Source organism: Elgaria multicarinata, chromosome 4, assembly GCF_023053635.1.
Source record: "Elgaria multicarinata webbii isolate HBS135686 ecotype San Diego chromosome 4, rElgMul1.1.pri, whole genome shotgun sequence".
Taxonomy (NCBI): Eukaryota; Metazoa; Chordata; class Lepidosauria; order Squamata; family Anguidae; genus Elgaria; species Elgaria multicarinata.
Genome location: NC_086174.1, coordinates 45,557,232 through 45,577,582, shown reverse-complemented (window position 1 = coordinate 45,577,582; position 20,351 = coordinate 45,557,232). Strand labels below are relative to the sequence as shown.

Genomic DNA, 20,351 nt, shown 5'->3' with positions numbered 1-20,351 from the left:
AATGACTCAGTCCTTGACTTATAAAAAGCCAACACCTGGAGAACATCTAGAGCATGATGTGTCAACTCATGTGAAGTTGATAGTGGAGAAAAGAAAGCTGGGAGGACAACATTGCGGTTAAGATGAAATTCAGACATCACTTTAGGCAGAAAGCTGGGGTAGGGATGGAGAACCACCTTGTCTCTGTAAAAAGTAAGGTAAGGAGGGTCAATGTGCAAGACACATAGCTCACCCAAGCACTGTGTTGATGTAGTGGCAATCAAAAATGCCACTTTCCAAGATTGTTCTTTCACCAACTGTTCAAATGGCTTAGATGATAACATCTGGTTATATAATAAGCTCCAACTTGATAGTGTCCATCAAACTGAAGGAGTTAGGTTCTGGACCCCGCAAAGGAATTACTTCACTTTCAGGTGTGAGAAGATGGAGAAGCAGGGACAACAACCAGATAAGACATGGAGAGAAAAAAGTTTCAAACCTCAACATTTGTATAGGCTGTGGTGAGGCAGACCCACCCTCAACGGTGCTAGGAGAAGGCTGGGCAATATTTTCCTTAGACTCCTCCACAGCCTACAGTGCTTTCCTCCAGATAATGGCTTGTAGCCAGTCGTATCGGTTTTTTCCAGCCTTTTTGGTAAACACCTGACAATGCAGTCAGGCTTCAACTTTGTGCCCTTCTTCCAGGCAGAAAAGGCACAAACAACAGCCATCAGTCAGAGATGACTTGTTTTCACAATGGACTTGTGAAAAGGAGCCTGGTGGGCCATACGTTCATCGTTTGATCACTAGATCGTGAAATCAAAGCAACCAATAATAAAAATAAAATAAAGAGATGAAATGCAACAGACAGAGATAAGAATTAATAAAAACTTCAGCAGAAAAACACTTTCAGAAAGATTAAATGCAGAGAAGTTCCCCTCTGCAGGAATAAGCAGGAACCCTACTAGGGACATATGCACTGGGATGGCTGGGGGAGGACTCCTGCCAAAATTCCTCAGCTATAGAAGTTTCCTGAAATGGGGCTCCGCAGAGATGCAGAGCTCACATGTGTAATGCCAGAGACCACAAAGAGGAAAGAAAGGATACCTGATGTGAACATGTTCTCTTATTTATTTTTCCTTCCTTATGTCCTGGCTTCACACACAACTTATATTACACCATAAAGGAGTTTAAAAAAACCCAACAAACCATATGATGATACCCGTATAAAGATGGATTGTACATAGAAACAGTCCAATGCGTGCACAGATCACCATCCACCTTGAATTTTGCAAGCCTCAAAATCATGTTTTCCCAGTTCACACTGGTCTAGGATTGGAACATGTACTTAACTTCCCATATAACAGAGTTTGCATAAATCTCAAGCAATACTAACTCCATTAAGATTTATTATCATTGAAACATTGAAACAAACAGTGTTTGTTTAAAACAAATAAGCTAATGTACATGTATTTTCTGTGACATTTTAGTTCTCACGCATTATTTGGGATTGTCGTTTAAGATGGCAGATCCAAACTAACAGCTGCATTGCACCAAATGGACAGCCGTAAAGCAAGGATGGGGGTAGATGTGAATTCAAGAGAAGTGCTGGGAAAAGGGTGCTGAACTCCTCTTCTGGCTGCCACATCCTCCCCCGTGTCACTTTTATCTTAATTAGGGTTTGACACTGCAAATAAATGTAGCTAGGAGGGAAGCAACTTGGAAAGCAACTGCATGGGGGAGACAGAAGCGGGGGGGGAAGGGGTTCAAGATCCCCCTCCTGCCCTCAGCTTCTCCACTTGAAAGTCATCACACACACACACACACACACACACACACACACACAATTTAGAGCTGTTTAGTGGCAACTAATATATGCAGATACAAGTCTTCTGCCAACATAGCAAGTTCAATTCTCAAAGAAGTCATTATTTTGGAATATCTAGGCATTTATCCTAGTCCAGATAGATCATATCTATTTAGCTAAATCTCTTGTGCAGATGGGGACCAGTTCTCACATACAAGAATGCAAGTGCGGGTTGGCTCCCTTCATTCTAAAAAGCATGGGAAAGCTGCTATGGGCAGGAAGCTCCATGTGTACATACCTGGAACGCCTGCACCTGGAATGCACAGTTACAAGATGGGGGATACTTGACTCAGCAATACAACAAACGAGAAGTATCTTAGAATTGTTGTAGATCACAAGCTGAATATGAACCAACAGTGTCGGCAGCAAAAAAAAGGAAATGCGATTTTGGTATGCATTAATAGAAGTTTAGCTTCTAAATCATGCGAGGTACTGGGGGACATGATAGCAATCTTCAAATACTTGAAAGGCTGTCACACAGAGGAGGGCCAGGAACTCTTCTTGATCATTCGAGAATGCAGGACACGGAACATGGGCACAAGTTACAGGAAGTCAGATTCTGGCTGGACATCCGGAAAAACTTCCTGACTGTTAGAGCAATGGACAATGGAACCAATTACCTAGGGTGGTTGTGGGATCTCCCACACTAGAGGCATTCAAGAGGCAGCTGTCAGGCAGGCTTTAAAGTGGATTCCTGCATTAAGCAGGGAGTTGGACTCAATGGCCTTATAGGCTCCTTCCAACTCTACTATTCTATGATTCTATAAGCTACAGAATTCCGGGCTGGATCAGGCCCTCACATTCTGCCCCACAGTCTACAGGCATGCTGGAGGTCTCACAGGCAGAGAGACTAGCCAGAATTATCCCTTCCCATAGTAGATGAGACCCCTGGACAACTGTGCAAGGTGATGGGGCAGCAGGTCAGTCCTGGTCTATGATGTGAAGATACAACAGGCACAGAGGCCTGGGGGCAATTACCAATGCCTAGAAGTATGTTCTGATTCCAGTTTCATTTCAGATAATAGGTAACCTTCAACCCATTTTGACATTTGGTGCACACCCACCCCATAATGCAGCATGAATATTTAGTTAAACGGAAGTTTACTAGATACTACTCATTCTCCCTTTCCCTCTCTCACACAGAGGCCTCCATTTATGGTGGACGCTCTCCCTCAGAGAGGGAGAAAACATTCCAGGTCTTCAGCTTAAAGACAGTTCCCATTAGGCAAACACTTAGGCAGGCAGATGCCATGAGCATGTCAGGAGACTCACAATGCCTCAGACCCAAAAGCATATGAGCTGTGCCTACCTACAACAGTGTAAATGCACTGCATTTCAAGGATAGTTTTAGAACACTCCAATGTAAAATTAGCCAGTTTTCTGTAAAACCAGATGCAGTATAATTTACTTTGAGCCTTCAAACATTTGTGCAAAATACTATTAAGTGCTCTAACATCATGTTTACATAAGATCCGTGAACTGAATTAAATATCAATTTAAAAGAAGAGATTTAGGGAGCAACCCTATGGCCCCCTAGACAGAGTTGGAGGTGGAACATAGGAATTTTGAATTTTGAACCACAGACCCAGGAATCCAAGTCCCCCAACCTGCAGCTGGCATGGAGAGAAAGGAAGTAATGGAGAGGCTACCCTATGCTGTATCTTATGCCTCTCCACGGACCTCCTTCTTTCCACCTCCGCAATGCCTCAGCTAGGTGAGCAAAAAAGCACATCTAGCTGAAATGCAGTGCGGGAGATGTAATGGAGGCAATGATCACCTCTGTTTCTCCTCCCACTCTGCACTTGGGTACTCACAAGCCTCCGAGGTTGGAGACTTATGAGTATCAAGGTTGTGTCACATAGGACTGTGGGTCACAAAGGCCTTAGAAAGCAAAACAAAAGCAATGGATGCTTTCAGAATTAATATTTGCTCACAAAGAAGTCATTAGTTTATCAGAAATTCCTGGCTAGGTTAGGCAGGTATCCTATTAGCTTAAGCATTTTGATGCTGTCAGGACAAGAAAAAAATGTAGATTGTTTGTTACTGGTCAAAGATACTTACCTCTGCAATCATCCTGTTGGTGTCTCCTAAAAAAAGAAGGTTCAGTGCTTCCTCCTCATTGTTTGCTTGCTGCAAAGAGAGATGTTTCAGATGAATGTTCTGTTCAGGATCCTCCATTATTGTCACCTTTCTATAAGAGAGAGAGAAAAGAATAAGAGCCTGAGTGAAACTTGGCCACAATTATATAGCAGGCTTTATTCAGAACTCAGAGTAAATTTTCTCACAGTAAGTAAATCTACAGGTTTTCTCAATTTGTATTTTTTGAGCACATTTCTTAGAAGATAATGTAAGTTGCACAGCTCTTGGATATTAACAGCAAACCTTCCCAGTAAATAAAATGCATGTTTCAATTTGACTTGTTCCATAAAGACTAGAGATTGAGGTGTTTGGGATTAAAGGTAGAAATACTGCAGCATCCATATTTTATTCATTTATTTATCCTGCTGGCGCTCATAGCAACAACATTAGAACTGTCAGAGCTGGAGGGAGCACAGAGGAATTTGCCTGACCTCTATTCACGGTCAGTTCAAAGGTTTCAGCGGCAAGGAGAGCCCACCCCTGTAGACCAGTTCCTGGCAATAAGACCTGTAGGAATTGTGAGGTGGCCGACTTTTCTCACTGGATCCTGTTAGGGCATGCCTAAAGGGCATGGAAAACTTGGGTAGACATCTGTCATCCCAGGCATAAATTTGGTATGACACCATATTGTTTTGGGCAAATGTGGATAGCACCGTCTCTTGGGTTTTCCCATTTTTCTTTCTTATGATTGCAGCTGTAGTAAGTATGGCACGTGTTTTTGATTCCATTGTTCTGAAACAAATTAATTATTTAGCTCCTGATTTTGAATTTCTGTATCACTGCACAAATGAGTGTTACAAGTCCTGCATATTGAAGAAAACTTTGCTAAGAAAACAGAAATATAATGAAGCCATGCTACAAGAGGAATCAAATGAAAACCCAGTTTCATTGGATTCCAAAAATCCAGCTAAAAGACTAAGAGCAGAAGTTACCACACATGTGATACTTACTATAGCTATAACTATAAGAAAGAAAAATGAGAAAAACCGAGAGACAGTACTATCCGCGTGTACCCAAAACAATATGGTATCATACTAAATTTATGCCTGGGATGCCAGATGTCTATCCAAATTGGTGGCCATCACTACTTCTTGTCACAGTGAATTCCATAGTTTGGATGGATAGCAATGACCAAGGGGACTGCCTCGAAAATGTAAGTACACTTCACCATGAACTTGAAATGCTAGAGCCACCCAAGCCTGTATGTTCTTTCCAAGGCTGAAAGTTCTTATAGAGTTGGGGGGTCTGGGCGGGTCTTCTACTTCGCTTTCTACTTACCTTTTCCTCAGACTGAGCACAATAGGGGAGGGAGGATGTGCTCTGCACTGTCATGTATCATCTGGTGAACTATGGGCTTTCTCTTTACTTCCTCCCCACCACCCAATCATCAGACTGTAGTTTCAGAGACCAGCTCCCTGAGGTTTTCTCTCCCACTGACAGGGGATATTCCACATGTACATACCACCACTACCCAAATACATAAATTCTCTTTGTGAGTGCGTCGAGAGAAAGAGCTATGCAAAAAAATATGGGCAAGATGGTGGTACTTTGAAGCATAACTCCAGCACCCTTTCTCGCGTTTCCTTTCACTCTACTCCTGACCCACCTCTAAATTGCCTCTTTTCACTTCCATATTTGTCTTGGAAAAAACACATCAGTCCCCAACAGGGCTCTACAAATTATGTCCAGGCTTAGACGCCAAGAAATATTTTTATTAGCCATCAAGAATATAGTAAAAGTGCCTCGAAAAACATACAGAGTGCCTTTCCTTTTCTACCTAGCTTGCCCCTCCCACAGAGTTAAAGGAAAGGGCTAATAGTGTAGATGGCCTTCTTCCCTAAGCCTCCTATAGGTCTCTTTTCTAAAAAAAAATAAACATTGCCCCACTTCCCTGGCAAACCCCAGCACAGTACAGCAAGCATCTCTTTTTAAAACCCTGGTTAAGAAGGCAAGGAGACACCATCTTTCCCTGTCTTCAAAGAAATCCACTCCAGATTTTTCTTCCTTCCTTGCAGCAGCCTCATTTCATGATTTTTTGTTTGTTTGTTTGTTTCTTATCTTATTCAGCCTTTTTTCATTCTGGCATAGAAAGGTTGGAGTGTGTGAGAGAGAGAGAGCTGATGAAATTGGGGAAGGGGAATAGAAAAAGGCAGCAGAGAGAGAGACATCGAGGGAAGTAAAAGGGAGATTAGAAATTACTCTCTGCCTTCTCTCATGCAGGTTGTCAACTGATATACAAAAGAAATCTTCCTGATTTTTCTTTAGAAATCAACCTTGAATTGGAATGAGGTGGCAGGAGTTTGTTGATATCTTTGTAAGGAAACTGTGTGTTGGGGATGCAGCTTTGCACATGGAAAAGAAACTAAAACACACTACTAAACAACACCAGAGAGATTGAAAATGGTGCAGCCAGCCCCCTCCCCACAGTGTACTAATCAAGTCTGTGGTATTCCCAGGAAGGAAATTGGGGAAGGAAGGAAACTCTTGCCAACACCTTCAAAACTAGAGAACAGACTTTCTCCCCAAAAACTACCCCAGGCAGCCTAATTTAATTGCTGTAACACAACCTTCCTTTCTGAGTATTCTTGCTTGTCAAGATCAAAGTCTTCTTTATCCTAATCTATTGGTAAGTGGATTTGTTGGCTGGCCCCAATTATCTCCCATCCCCAAATTAGATCCCATTTTAAGTGTAGGGTAAGGGAGAGTCATTAATCTTCAAGGTATCACCTTTTCCTTACACAAAGCAGTTCTGTTCTTGGTTTCACACATATTAGCAGTATTTGCATGTACTGCTAAACTATAATTTAGTGGTACATGAATGAGCAGAAAGAAGCCAGGGCGAACAGAAAGAATTACTGAGCTCACATGGTCCCTTTCCCATGTGTCCAGGAGGAGGAACAAACCAGAATGCAATTACAGTTTAGTAGATTCCTGGTTTAATGTTATGTGTGAATCAACAACAGTGATGGACAATAAACTCTAATTTGTTAAACAAGTCAGCAAAATACCTCAAGGTTTGATGGTGGCTTGCTTAGAAACCGACAAGAATTTCTTTTAACTCACTGCTCCTTATTTGCATAGAATGACAAGCCAAGAATCTGCTAATATGAAATAGGGTAGTTCCCAAAAGGAGCCATGCGTGGCAGCTCAGGTCCTACTATGCATGGTTGCGATATAATGCTTCTGGGGACAAGCCGTGATGCAAGGAAAACACTACTTTCTGGAAGGGATGCAAACTGCCTCTTTCTGCTTGCGTCGGTGCTTCCCCTTGGAAGCACTAAACCTCAGAAGAGCTAAACCTGCATGTGGACCAGGGCCAGTAGGTTGGGTGCAAACACACAGCTCCTATTGGTTACTACCCAGAGTTCTGGTTTATTTCTCCTCTCAGTCATGTGTGTGTGGGGGGGTGTTACATGCAAGCCTGAGCCTTCTTGTGGTCTCCTTTCTGCTCATGCACATAGTGCTAAAACTATGGTTTAGCATTACATGTGAATACTCCCACTGAATGTTAGGGCCTGGCTTCTATATAGAGACATACACCAATAATATGCGTGGCAATGTTCAAATAGAAGATGCAACTTACCAAGTAGCTTTTAAAAAAAATAGAAGCAGTTGTCAAGATACTTTTGTTTTTGTTTTTAGAAGCTATACTATAGCCAAGGGGAAAAGACTAATCTCTTCTTTTCATGAAAGGAAGCAATTTCAAATATATGTATTTATTTCTTGTCGCCACCAGTCATGCTGGTAATTATATGCTTCAAAACTTTGAAAATTTTAGGTGAAGGCAATGACATGAAGACGATGTTGTATGTAATCTGTTTTTATGCTTTTTATAGTTTTAAATTTTGTATATTTGTTTTTAATGTTCCATGTTTTTATTCTTTGTAAACCTCACAGAGAGCTTTGGCTATGGGGGTGGTATATAAATGTAAATAATAATAATAATAATAATAATAATAATAATAATAATAATAATGATGTCAATCTTGTAAAAATTACAATAGAGAACAGTTAAGAGAACAACATCTTTTCAGTATTATGTTATTTTTCCTTGGAATACCTGTTCAATAAATAAGCAATGATGAGATTATATGATGGTATGGAGAACATATTGCCACGACACAGGCTCTGAACACCAGACCTTACCACTACCACCACTTCTTATGGGGCGATACAGGCTCTGAACACCAGACCTGGTCGAGGCTACTCCCTGCTCAAGCCAAGCACCACCACTTGATACGCCTGAGGCAAGGGATAAAACCCACCTTCCTCCATAGGCTTACAATCTAATTTATTAGATTGTAAGCCTATGCGGCAGGGTCTTGCTATTTACTGTTTTACTCTGTACAGCACCATGTACATTGATGGTGCTATATAAATAAATAAATAAATAAATAAATAAATAAATAAATAAATAAATAATAATAATAATAATAATAAACTATGTGGAGAAAGGGGTTTAAAATTGAGAATGGATTTTAATATATATAATAATGTGCTGTGAGTTATATCTGCTGAGGTGAATGATTGTCAGAGTGGGTGCTGTATGTGTAAACTTAAAATGATAAATGCCAAACAGACAAGTGGGATTTTTGTGGTAGTTTTAAAACAAACAATCAAAATTTATTTTTAAAAGTTCATAAGCTTTGTTTCAAATAACAACATTTAAAAATCTTTTTGAAACCTTCCATACAATCCGGTCACTCTCACATTCGTGCTTTCCTTTCTCTCACACAATCACTCTTGAACTTTCTTTATTATCAGTATTGATTAATATACTTCCACTACGTGCACACCACACCCTAAAGACACCACTCACTACACTGACTCTCAAATTTCCCAGAACTTAAGTACCATAAATACAGAGAGCACTACAGACTCTAAGAGTACCTAACAAGTCTCCCTGAAAAGCTTTCCTGAAAAGCACAAGAACAAGAACTCTCAATCCCCTCAGTCATTCCCTTATATATCACTCCTCCCCCCTCCCAAGACATTCTAACTCCGCCCACTCAGGCCAACATTCTAAAAACCACAGACTTACACACTGCAGACATACATTTGGAATTGACTTGTGGGGTGTAACGCCACACATATATTCTGTATCAAAAAATAATGTTTATTCCCTGCTCCCGCTTCAACTCATTCTATGTATAACGTATTATACTTACTATGACAAAATAAGTTATACTGTTCTCGACACCAGGTGAAGACCTTTTTCTTTTCCCAGAATTTCAACAGGATTTATAATTTTAGTCTTTTAACTCCACTGTTTTAAATCTGTATTTTAACTCTGTATAAATCTCTGCTTTGCTGCTCGGTTTTATCCTGGTTGTGCTTTTATATTGTACTTTTATATTGTTTTTTTTTTATTATTATGGCTTGTTTTATACCTTGAATTGTACTTGATGGTTTTAATTTTTGTGAACCACCCAGAGATCTTCAGCTATTGTGTAGTATAGAAAGGCAATAAATAAATAAATAAATAAATAATAAGACCAATATTTCCAAAATATGTCTTTGTACTATGAAATTCTGTACTGTATCTTTAGAACTTTAGAAGATTCCATTTCAGTGATAATCCTAGATCGCAGAAGTGATACTTGAGATGAAGTTCTTTGCTTCATTATTTTTAGGCTGCCTTTAAGGGAAAAACTCTCTCAAAAATGGTGTACAGAATAAGCATCATACAAAAATATACAAATAGGCAATGGATATACAATGAAATACTATAAAAACTACAAAAGTATATAAAAAGTATAAAATCTGTGATGATTTTGGGTGGTAGCTACTACCAAAAAAAGACTGTTAGTTTAAAAAGGGGTGTATTATACCACATAATAATGTATAAACACAGATGAGCTTGCTGTGGAGGTGGAAGGCTGAAGCTGCACATCATGATCAATTTAGTGGTCAGGAAGCCCAATGTAAACAAACCCTTAGAACTGGCAAGCCAGATTATTCCTGTCACTGACTCACTGTGAAAACCAGACTGAAATGTCATGATACTGTATGTTTCTGCTCCAATGTCTCTAATGTCAGGAGTGTGAAGAACAGAAACATTTTAATGGTGGCCTCTGGAGGCTTCAAGTCCTGTTTTCAGAGATAAGCCACGGCCATGTTAGTTTGGATGTAATGTCAATTAGTTATGTTACACTGAGGTAACAGATCTGAGGGGGGCACTCTGACTGGTTGGGTCCTGGAGTAAGCAGGATGTTTCATGACTGTGGATTTACAGTCACTGGAGTGTGTACAGGAAGCCTAGCCAGCAGCAAAAAAGGAAGAGAGAACTTACAGGGATTGTAGACAGTGAATTTTTTTGAGGAGTAGTTTCTCTACAGAAGTGGAATTTCTTTCAGAATTATTCTTGGAGGACCCTGGGCATTAATCAGGAAGTGCAAGAGATGCCCAGGAAATATAGGCCAGGCTGCTGAAGACTTTGACCAGTTGGAGTCAGAGCCCTGATGCCCAGAAGTAGAAGCTTACATAATCTGGCTGGGGGAGCAGTAGGGCTTATCTGGACCTGGGGTGCTGAACAAGCATGCATTTTTCTAAAAGAAAAAAATCCCAAGTCCTTAGATATTAGGTTCTCTTTCTAGTTTTACAGCTTGGCTGATGCAACCAAAGAGTTTGTACAGTACAACTTGGCTAATACTGTTTTACGCATATTCCACTCAGCTTTAAAGGAGTCTACAAATTCCATCTACTTAGCCAAATGGAAAACATTCTTTGTTTATAGAGAAAACAAAAACCTTGCTTCTGCCTCCTCTCCATCATTATGGATAGTTAACAGTACTTTTCCACATCAAGATCCAAGTTAGGACTAATCCTTATGTATTTTAGACATTACTACCTGTGTTGTAGGATGGAAACAGACTATCTATAGAAACAAAGCTAGTAATACAGCTGGAATCATGAGTAAAAATACTGGACAGTACCGATGTTCCCTCTCTCACTTTTTTCTCTTTTTTGCAATTTGATATAGGAGACCATTTATGTAATACTTTATAATCAAACTAATGTATTGATTACATTACATTAGTAATATATCACTGTCGAAAGGATTGTGTATATTGATCAAAAATCCAGAACAAAACAGTGGAGCAAAAATCTAGGTGTACAATAACAGCCCAGATTCCAGCAGCAGTATTTGCCAGGGCTACCAGACACCTGGATTTTTGTAGCTTGTTCAACTCACAGATGTCTTATTGTTTTGTCTTAGTTCTATCTGTGAAAAATCTAGTTTGAGTACTTCTCCATGAAAACTATATCGCAACCCTGAGGTTTCATTAGCTGATTATATGTTATTCCCAAAAATTAGGAGTCATGATGAAAAAACACTTTGCCGAAAAAACAGCAGTAATTTTACAAACAGCAACACCATTAAACAATACGGTTGACAGATCTCTGTAAATTCAGATCTCATGCCAGAATATGCTGCAACCACTATTAAATAGAAATTTTAATTTGGATGTGCTTTTAAATGAATGTGTTTTTATATAATGTGATATTGACATATTTAGTGCCTAAAAGGTATGGGGAAGAAAACATTTTAAGAATAATTGCATATAAATCCATCAGCACATATGATATTTTAAAAAGGACAAAGTGAAAGGGCATCTAAGGAGGGCTGGAATTTTGGACCAGGGAAACAATTTGTGCTGATTTTAAAAAATGTGTTACGTACGGCAAATCTTCTAGTCTGGAGGCTTCATGCCGTGGATCCAGTAGATCATAACCACACTCGTTGTAAATTTCTAAGTAGGAAATATGTGTGGTGTATACTTTGCTGCTATCCTGAATTGGAAGAAAAATAAAAAGAACAATTCAGTACTTGCCTAAAAAATGAGGGTAGGTTACCAATATGGCCAAGTTCTGTGCTATTTGCCTTCTTACCATATCTCATTCTGGATGCATTTTCAATTCAAGTTACATTTGTTACTCAAATATGGCTTTCTGTATTAATAGAAGTATTTTTCCTTTTCAATTATTGATTTTCCATTATAAGCATGGTGACAATTTGCCTTTTTATATACATATGAGAAAAGCAGTCATAAAAAATGGTAAGACTGCCATAAAAGAGCAACAGCAGCACACTGAAAATAAAGGGAAAATGTCCTCATAGGACTTCTTTAGTCACATGTAACTAGTTACTTGCTAATCTTGGTTCCAAAAATCTCCCATATCCTTGTGAGTTCATTCATCTTCTCCAGAATAACTTCACTCAGGCAAGAGGGGGAGTGGAAAGTAATCAGCTGTATCTGAGAACCTGCAGTCTTTCATCTGGGGGAAAATCCCATAAAGGCATCTCCCTTTATGGGAAACAGCATCAATTCTCCCTCCTTTAGGGGTGATCAGTATCATTGTGACATCAACCGCTAGTTCTCTAGTCCCCACTTGCATCTCAGAACTATCTGCATACCAGCCAACCATGATACTTCACAGTAAGGAAAGGGAGTAAAATCCCATGGCTTTCAGTTTTGGAAGAAAAGGGTCAAGAAATAACGTGGGCATACAGAGCAACAACCAGCACAGACGTCTCTATGAAAACACAACTAAGGCTACAATCCTATACCCACTTACCTAGGTGTAAGCTCCACTGAACTCCATGAGATTTACTTCTGAGTAGACATGCATAGGATTGCACTCTGAGTGGCACTACAGGACTTGAGGAAACAAGGACACAGGCAAAAGTCCCAAGAACAGAAAGAAGCAGAGGCCAAAACAAAGAAAGGCAAGGCAAAGCCAGCTTGAAAGGAAAGTTGGAGCTAGAAGTCACCTATCCAAGCAATCATAACCCATCTTTATGGACACATTTCCATATACATGATGGGAATCTGTCTAGGACACATATACTGTATTAATTTGGTTGTTAAATTGCATAACATTTATAATTTATTTCTAAGATATATTTTTTATGAAGCACGTTACTAAAATGGTGCAAACCTTCATATTATGCTATCTTTAAAAATATATCAAAGCTGTACTTCATTTAGAAACTCCTCTGGCATGCTAGTTTTTTTTCCCTTTTAATAAAAAAAACTCTGACCCAGCATATGCTGTCAGCTGTCCCCTACAAGCTTACTTTCTGTTCAGCTCTGCTAGAATGTAATACAACCCAACTGTTTTCTGCAGACAGGAAGAATTCTCTCCTTGTTACAAGACAAATCCAAACAATATAAAATTCACAATAATTAACTGTGAAGCTGTGATTGACAGAGATAGAAATTAATTTCCATCACAAGCTGAAGCCATTATTAAAGACCTACTATAATGCTTCTAACAGCTATTTTATAATTGCACATTTTATCTGAGGGTCTAACTAGATGTAATGACAGGTGATCTGTACTTGCATCTACCACAGCTTATTAAATTGTTAAATTCAGCTGCTCGCCCCACCCTTCTAATTTAGAGAGGAGCCACTGTGGCGGGAAATCTTTTTTTAAAATGATGTTTTCCCAATCTGAAGCTCCTCCTCACCTGGAACTGTTTATTTGCCTGTATGCAGCTATACAGAGTTCAATTCAGAACTTTTAGCCAAGGAAGTTGGCACAGCCCACCCTTCCTAAAAGGGGAGGTCCTAGCATAAGTGTGTGCTCCTTAGAGATGGAGTGAGCACCTTCCCACTCAGTTTGCTTCTAACTACTGCATTAGCAGCAGGTAGTGAAAAAAATATTGTTGTGAATTTACCCTCCCTCCCAAAAAATGGAGATTACTAAGTACATCTATTTTAAAACATATGTTATTGTCACATTTTAACTTGACTTATTAAAAGTATGTTTCGTATTTATTTTAAGTAGCTTCATGCCACCTTTCTACCAATAGTAGCTTATAAATCAATGTAGCTTAACACTTGGACCAATTAGCAATGATGGTGAAAGAATATATGAAGGACTGAAGTCAGAAGGACATTAATGTTCTCTTTTGGCTTTGCCTCAGATAGTTAATGAGGTGACAGACTGATATTTCAACATATAAACAAAATTATATTTTCTCTTTCATGAAATATAATGGAAAAATACCAAGGTCCTTTCATTTCCTCTTGGCAAAATAAGTTGAGCAGTCTTCACTCTCAGGTTCTCACATCTTTTTACTTGACATGAAGACTTACCTCCTCATTAATTTATCAGTCCCCAATTAGTTAAAATTTCCACTATGTTTTGTTTAAGGGTTAACACATATGATTCTTCATTTATTTACTTACAAGTGTTACATTACCCAAGGGAAATATCAAAGCTATACTCAAACTTTTATTGGGAAAAATATTACTAACAATATGAAGTAGTGTTGGGTATTGAAACGGATAGTCTCAGTGCACACACATACTCTTAAGTATGGAGAAGAATCCATGAGCAAGCTGTAGAATTGCATGTTTCCTCCACCTATCCCCTCCCTTCCCAAAAGGATTCCTCCCTCCTGCTTTAAGTGCAACTAAGAATTATGCCAACACTGACATTAAGCATAGTTAAGACTAAGTAGGGTTCCCATTTATGCAAGATTTCCAGCCAGCTTTAAATCCTGGTTTTAAATTTTGGTTAAGTGAGAACCCTGATTAGCCCTAACTACAATGCTGACAAAAAGCAGAAGGGATGGAGAGAACTTATGATCACACAAGCTGTTCTCTATCTCCTAAGAGTACACTTCACCAATCCATAGACATGAAGATGCATTCCTGTCCCTGAGCCTTTGTACTCCTGGAGGGATTCCTGTTTGAGAACCAGGAGGTTGCTGAAAGTATATCCAGATGTTAGCTCTATTTTTAGTCATTAAACTGACATAATTCACTGGATAAAGCCCTGTAGTCCACACATGTGTATTTCCCCATAGTAGCTTCATGATTGCCTTACTGGGTTTCCCCATTGTATGAATATAGCATCTACAAAAAGACAATACAACAACAGAGTTTGATTTATAGGCAAATGCTGTAGTAGTCATTTGTCAGTACCAAGAACTGAAACAGATGTCTGACGGCTAAGATCTTCCAGCACAGACAGCAGTGAAAGATCAGATACAATAAAGTGTGGACACAGAAAGACAAATCCACTTTTCCAACACATTCAGTAATTAGTCATCCCGATTCTACTACTACTCCCTCGTGACTAAAGATGTGAAGGCCTGGGAAAAAACCAGAAAAAACTGGGGTAAAAAGTCCCCCCCCCATTTCCCCCCTGAAGCCTTGTTTGTTTTCCCCCAAAAAAGTTGGAAAAATTGAAAAAAAATATTAAGAAAAAATATGGAATACTTTATTTTAGCACGATGAATGAAATGTTTAAGACAAGGTGTTTAGATATTTACTTCTCCAAATGATTTCTAAAAACTATGTACGGTATCAGATTACAATTTCTGTGCACCGAGGACAAACAAGTCCTAGGTTGTAAGTTGAGACTACAACTCTCAAATGCAAGAGCAAGATGGATTTTGAGCCTCTAGGGGGCTCTGCCATTGAAGCAGAGAGTGAAACTGATAGTAATAGCTATAGCTCAGAAAATGAGTCTGATTATATTTCATGCATATTCATTGAATCTTGGTCTCTCCTTTTTCTCAGTTCTTTTTATGGGAATGAGTGCTTAATGTCTGCTTGACACTGTGAAGGACTAGCAGAGACATAAATATTTTTCTTTGTTACTAATGTTGATGGTTTCTTCTGTTTTTTTAAAAATTGTTTTTGCCCGCTCCTCATAAACTGGCAAAACCAAATAAGTTCCTTACAGTTTAAGTGTTCCTTACAGTTCAGGGGTGTGTAGCTCCATTTGTTACAGAAAAAAATATTTTTTTAAAAAAGTGCTGGTCCTGCAGGTACTTCTCAGTATCACCCACAGACATTTGTCTTGGTCCTGTAACTATTTAACACTGTTGCTCCAAGCCATATTGTTTTTACTGTTCACAGATGTACCTGGCTTATATGGTCTGCAGTTGTAGCTACAAAAAGATTGTTGCCTAATACCTATCCCTTCTTTGCTTTGTCCTATGAATCAGCCTCTTACATGTCATTCATCAGTATTTCAAATACATACTTGACCATAAAGGGCCCACACAGAGAAGGTAGAATGTCAACAACTCCTTCTGTGAAAACCTGCATTATAGCAATAAATATATTTTCTTAATGCAACTACGCATCTGATTCAGAATCTATCCTCTTTAGAATCTCATTCAATTTATTGAGAAAGGTTTGAAAATGTAGGAACAGTTTCTATACAAGGTTTCACTTTACCCTAACTCCCCACCTTAAATGTTTGTGATGATGCAGAGGTTGAACCTTGGGTACTGCTGCCAATAACCACACCTATATGAGAGTGCTTAGTCACTTATCAGTCATATGGAGCAAATACCCTTGTATCAGGACTGTCTTCATAATACTGCTTTCTGCAGACCAATAAATGTGCCTTGCTACTATGCTTTTCTCCTTGCTATCATCGGTCTTTCTCTTTACCTACCTTTCAACACTTGCTATACCACTCACTCAGCTCCTACTGCTGTGTCTGCCAGATGTGTCTTGTGGTTGACCTTAACTTTTACATGGGAAACTCTTCTGCTTATGACAATTCTAGCTTTTATGACTTTGAATTTTGGACTTGTCCATTGGTCAAATTTCCAGTGTAGCTTTGTCTTATTGCCTTATACACCATCTTGTTACTCCCAGCAAACATGATCGCTAAGCCCAATCACAACATTCTCTGACCCAACTGCACCAATTAACCCATTGTTCCTCTCCCATCAGTGTTGCCAAAACATTCTGGACATTTCTGAAAACCCAAATATTTCCATCAGAATTATGCCATTGCTTTAATTTTTTCTGAGTGAAACAGGTTTTCCTCGCAGATTTTTTTTTGGTCAAAATGTGTGTTATATTGACCTTGTGAATGACCAAAACTGATTTAAACTTGATCCTTAGAATTCTTAAAATCAAAGCATTTATAAGCATTTCAACTTTAAATAATGAAATGAGTGCATATAGCTGATCCAAACATGAGTGAAATTCACATGCAGTCATCTGCTCTTATTGTAGTATGGCAAATGTGAGGGCTGATTTGCTTCTTTCCTTTCCCTGGTATATTTAATTCAAAGAGCAACATAAAATTAAGATTTATTTTCTTAGGGATATCCCTATATTAGTTAATTAATTGTTTTTAAAGAAAAACAGCGGAAAGAATGGCCGGTACCTTTTGCAACTGTTGAAAAATGTAAGATAATGTTCGTGGAATGATGCCTCGATCACTGTAACGTTCTGCTCCACCAGTAATGGTAAAGGTCTTGCCGCTGCCCGTCTGTCCGTAGGCAAATATAGTGCCATTGTAGCCACCTAAAGCGCTGAAATTGGATGAATAAATATGCACACCATATATTACTCATGTGTAACAAACAGATATTTGGTATGATTAGTATAGCCATGGAAAACTTTATTAATATGACTGGATATTACCTTTATCTTTAAGATGAAAAGAAATGTCACCTTATCTTGAACTATCAATCCAAAGTTTATTGTACTAGCCAAAGGCCATGACAAATACATCAAAAGAAAGCATCCATACATATATACAGTAATACAAACACCTCAAAAATACACAGATAGCTTGAAATTTACCATAACTAAAACTCAGCTTTCACTCATCAGTCTGAATCTCCATGGCAGTTTATGGCAATTTTGTCTAGTTCTCTTTTCCTTATCTTTTTTGCTGCCAGTGCAAACAAAGCCACTTTACGTGTCACATAACTGTTGATATCACTCAGAAGAAAAAGAACTGTTTCTGCAAGGTCATTCCTATATCCATGATTATCTTGAACTAAGATTCTGACAGTTCTACAATTAAATATCAGACATCCTGAAAGTATTAATTTATGAAGTGCAATATTAAGGGGCCACAATGATGGCATGGCTTGTCCAGGGATCTGAACAGGGATCATAAGGGCAACACCAGCAGCCCAGAGATTTCTATAATGCCACACTTTGGTAGACCAAAAGACAAAAATAGGGAGAAGAAGTAAAGAGAGAGGGGAAAAAACATGGAAATAGAGAAATGCAGGGAAGCAGAGAAATCAGGAGACCTATTCCAAACTTCCAATATGATTTTTTTTAAAGAAAACTAAAGGACATATAAGGGTAGTTGGGCTAAATCCTTTCTACTAATGCATACATTACCTAGAGTCTGGCAGAAGACTAGGCCTAAGGTTAAAAGCCAGCAAAAGAAGGAATTTTGAGGAATAATGTCTTCCTCAGCGAAGGTCAGGGAAGGGTATATCTTATTTTGCAAAACAATCACAGACCCAGAACAAAGACTATCCCCTCCAGTTCCATATATGAGGGAAGAGGAGGAGGAAATGCAGGTTGCTTACCTGTAACTGTAGTTCTTCGAGTGGTCATCTATGCATTCACACATATGGGCTTTGCGCCTGCGCAGAGACCAGACCGGAACCTTCTATAGCTGAGTGGAACGTTTTTGGCGGGAACCCCTCCCCCACGCTACCGTGCATGTCCATGGGGTTCCCGCCCTTACCTCAGTTTACAGGAGTCCGACATTGTGCCCCCATAAACATGAGTGTAAATAAAATACAAGTACATTCCACACATAACTGTGTCATTTATAAGTCTCACACCACCAAGTGGGGATGGTGGGTGGGTTGTGTGAATGCATAGATGACCACTCGAAGAACTACAGTTACAGGTAAGCAACCTGCATTTCTTCTTCGTGGTCTCTATGCATCACACATATGGGCGAGTAGCAAGCTGACATATATTTGGAGGTGGGTTGGTGCATCATCTGAAGATCTCCGAGAGCACTGTCCTCCCAACGAGCAGTCATGCCTAGCACGGGTGTCCAAACTGTAGTGCCTAACAAACGTGGATGGAGTGGACCACGTTGCAGCTCTACAGACTTCTGTCAAAGGAACACCTCTGCCGAAAACCACAGATGTTGTGACGGCTCTGGTAGAATGAGCTGTCACAGGTTTCACCAGTTCTAGTTTAGAGATAGAGTAGGCAAGTTCAATTGTGTCTACAATCCAGCGTGACAGACGCCGACATGAAACAGGGAGTCCCTTATAAGGCTCCCCATAACAAATAAACAATTGCTTTGTTTTTCTAAAATTCCTTGTCCTAGCCTTGTAAAAGGCAAGAGTTCTCCTTACATCAAGTGTATGTAAAGCAGACTCTACAGGTGATGTAGGATTCGGAAAGAAAGCTGGTAGAGTGATATATTGGGACAGATGAAAGGTTGACACTACCTTAGGCAAGAAGGCAGGGTCTGTGCGTAACACAACCTTATCTTTGTGAAAGATAGTGTAAGGAGCAACTATCTTGAGAGCTCTAAGCTCACTTGCACGTCTAGCAGAAGTGATGGCTACTAAAAAGACAGTATTGAATGTTAGAAGCCTAAGGTCAGATAAGGCCATGGGCTCGAAGGGCTTCTTTGTCAATGCCTGTAACACCACTGATAGGCTCCATGGTGGAACGATACTCTTTACTGTCGGTATCATATTTTTAAGCCCTTTTAAAAATTTCCTCGATGTTGGACGCACAAAAGGTGTAAAACCAATCATGCCTCGATGAAAGACGTAATAGCTGCTAAGTGAACTCTGATGGAAGTGAGTTCGAGTCCCTGCTGATAAAGTGTCAGTAGGTATTTGAGGATTAACGCTAAAGGGCAAGATTCAGGTGCTTGATCGTTTTCCAAGGCAAAAGTTTGAAATCTTTGCCACTTTGCCGCATAAGATTTTCTTGTTGAAGGCTTTAGTGATGCCAAAAATATATGGTCTACAGTTAAATCTTTGATACGAGAGGAGGAGTGGATGATATCCTCCATGCCGTCATCTTGACGGTCGACGGGTTTGCGTGTCGAAACCTGCCCTGATGTCGAGACAACAGTGTCGGTATCGGCGGGAGTCTGATGTAATTCCCGTCCGACAGTCGAAGGGCGTGGAGAACCACGTCTGTCGAGGCCACCACGGTGTGATAAGGATGTAGTCCGACCTGTCCGACTGGATTTTGGCCAGCACCTTCGTCAACAGTGGAAACAGAGGAAAGATGTAAAGAAGATTTCCTTTCCAGGTTCTGGTGAAAGCATCTCCTAGCGAGTGCTTTCCTCTTCCTGCTCTGCTGCAGAACCTGGAACAAGCTGCGTTTTCTTCGGTAGCGAAGACATCGACAGCAGGGAGGCTCCAGTACCGAAAGAGAACGTCTCTTACTTCGGTATCGAGCTCCCATTCGTGGTCGACGTGGAAAGACCTGCTGAGGGCGTCCGCGAAGATGTTTTCATTGCCCGCTACATGGGTCGCCGTCAGGTGAGTATTTCTCTTTATGCACCAGATGCAAATCCTGAGTGCCGATCGATTCAGAGGGTGAGACCTTGTCCCACCTTGTTTGTTGATGTACACC

General features: G+C 39.7%; 1 protein-coding gene across 1 annotated transcript in view; it reads right to left on the bottom strand.

Moving 5' to 3' along the window:
- KIF6 (kinesin family member 6) overlaps positions 1 to 20,351 on the bottom strand; it is a 211,449-nt gene that overhangs the window by 168,071 nt on the left and 23,027 nt on the right. Inside the window, exons 4-6 of the mRNA XM_063125614.1 lie at positions 17,143 to 17,290; positions 11,670 to 11,779; positions 3,908 to 4,037 (exon numbers count right to left, since the gene is read on the bottom strand). Of these exons, the coding sequence (XP_062981684.1) occupies positions 3,908 to 4,037; positions 11,670 to 11,779; positions 17,143 to 17,290 (388 nt within the window). The remainder of the gene's footprint in view (positions 1 to 3,907; positions 4,038 to 11,669; positions 11,780 to 17,142; positions 17,291 to 20,351) is intronic.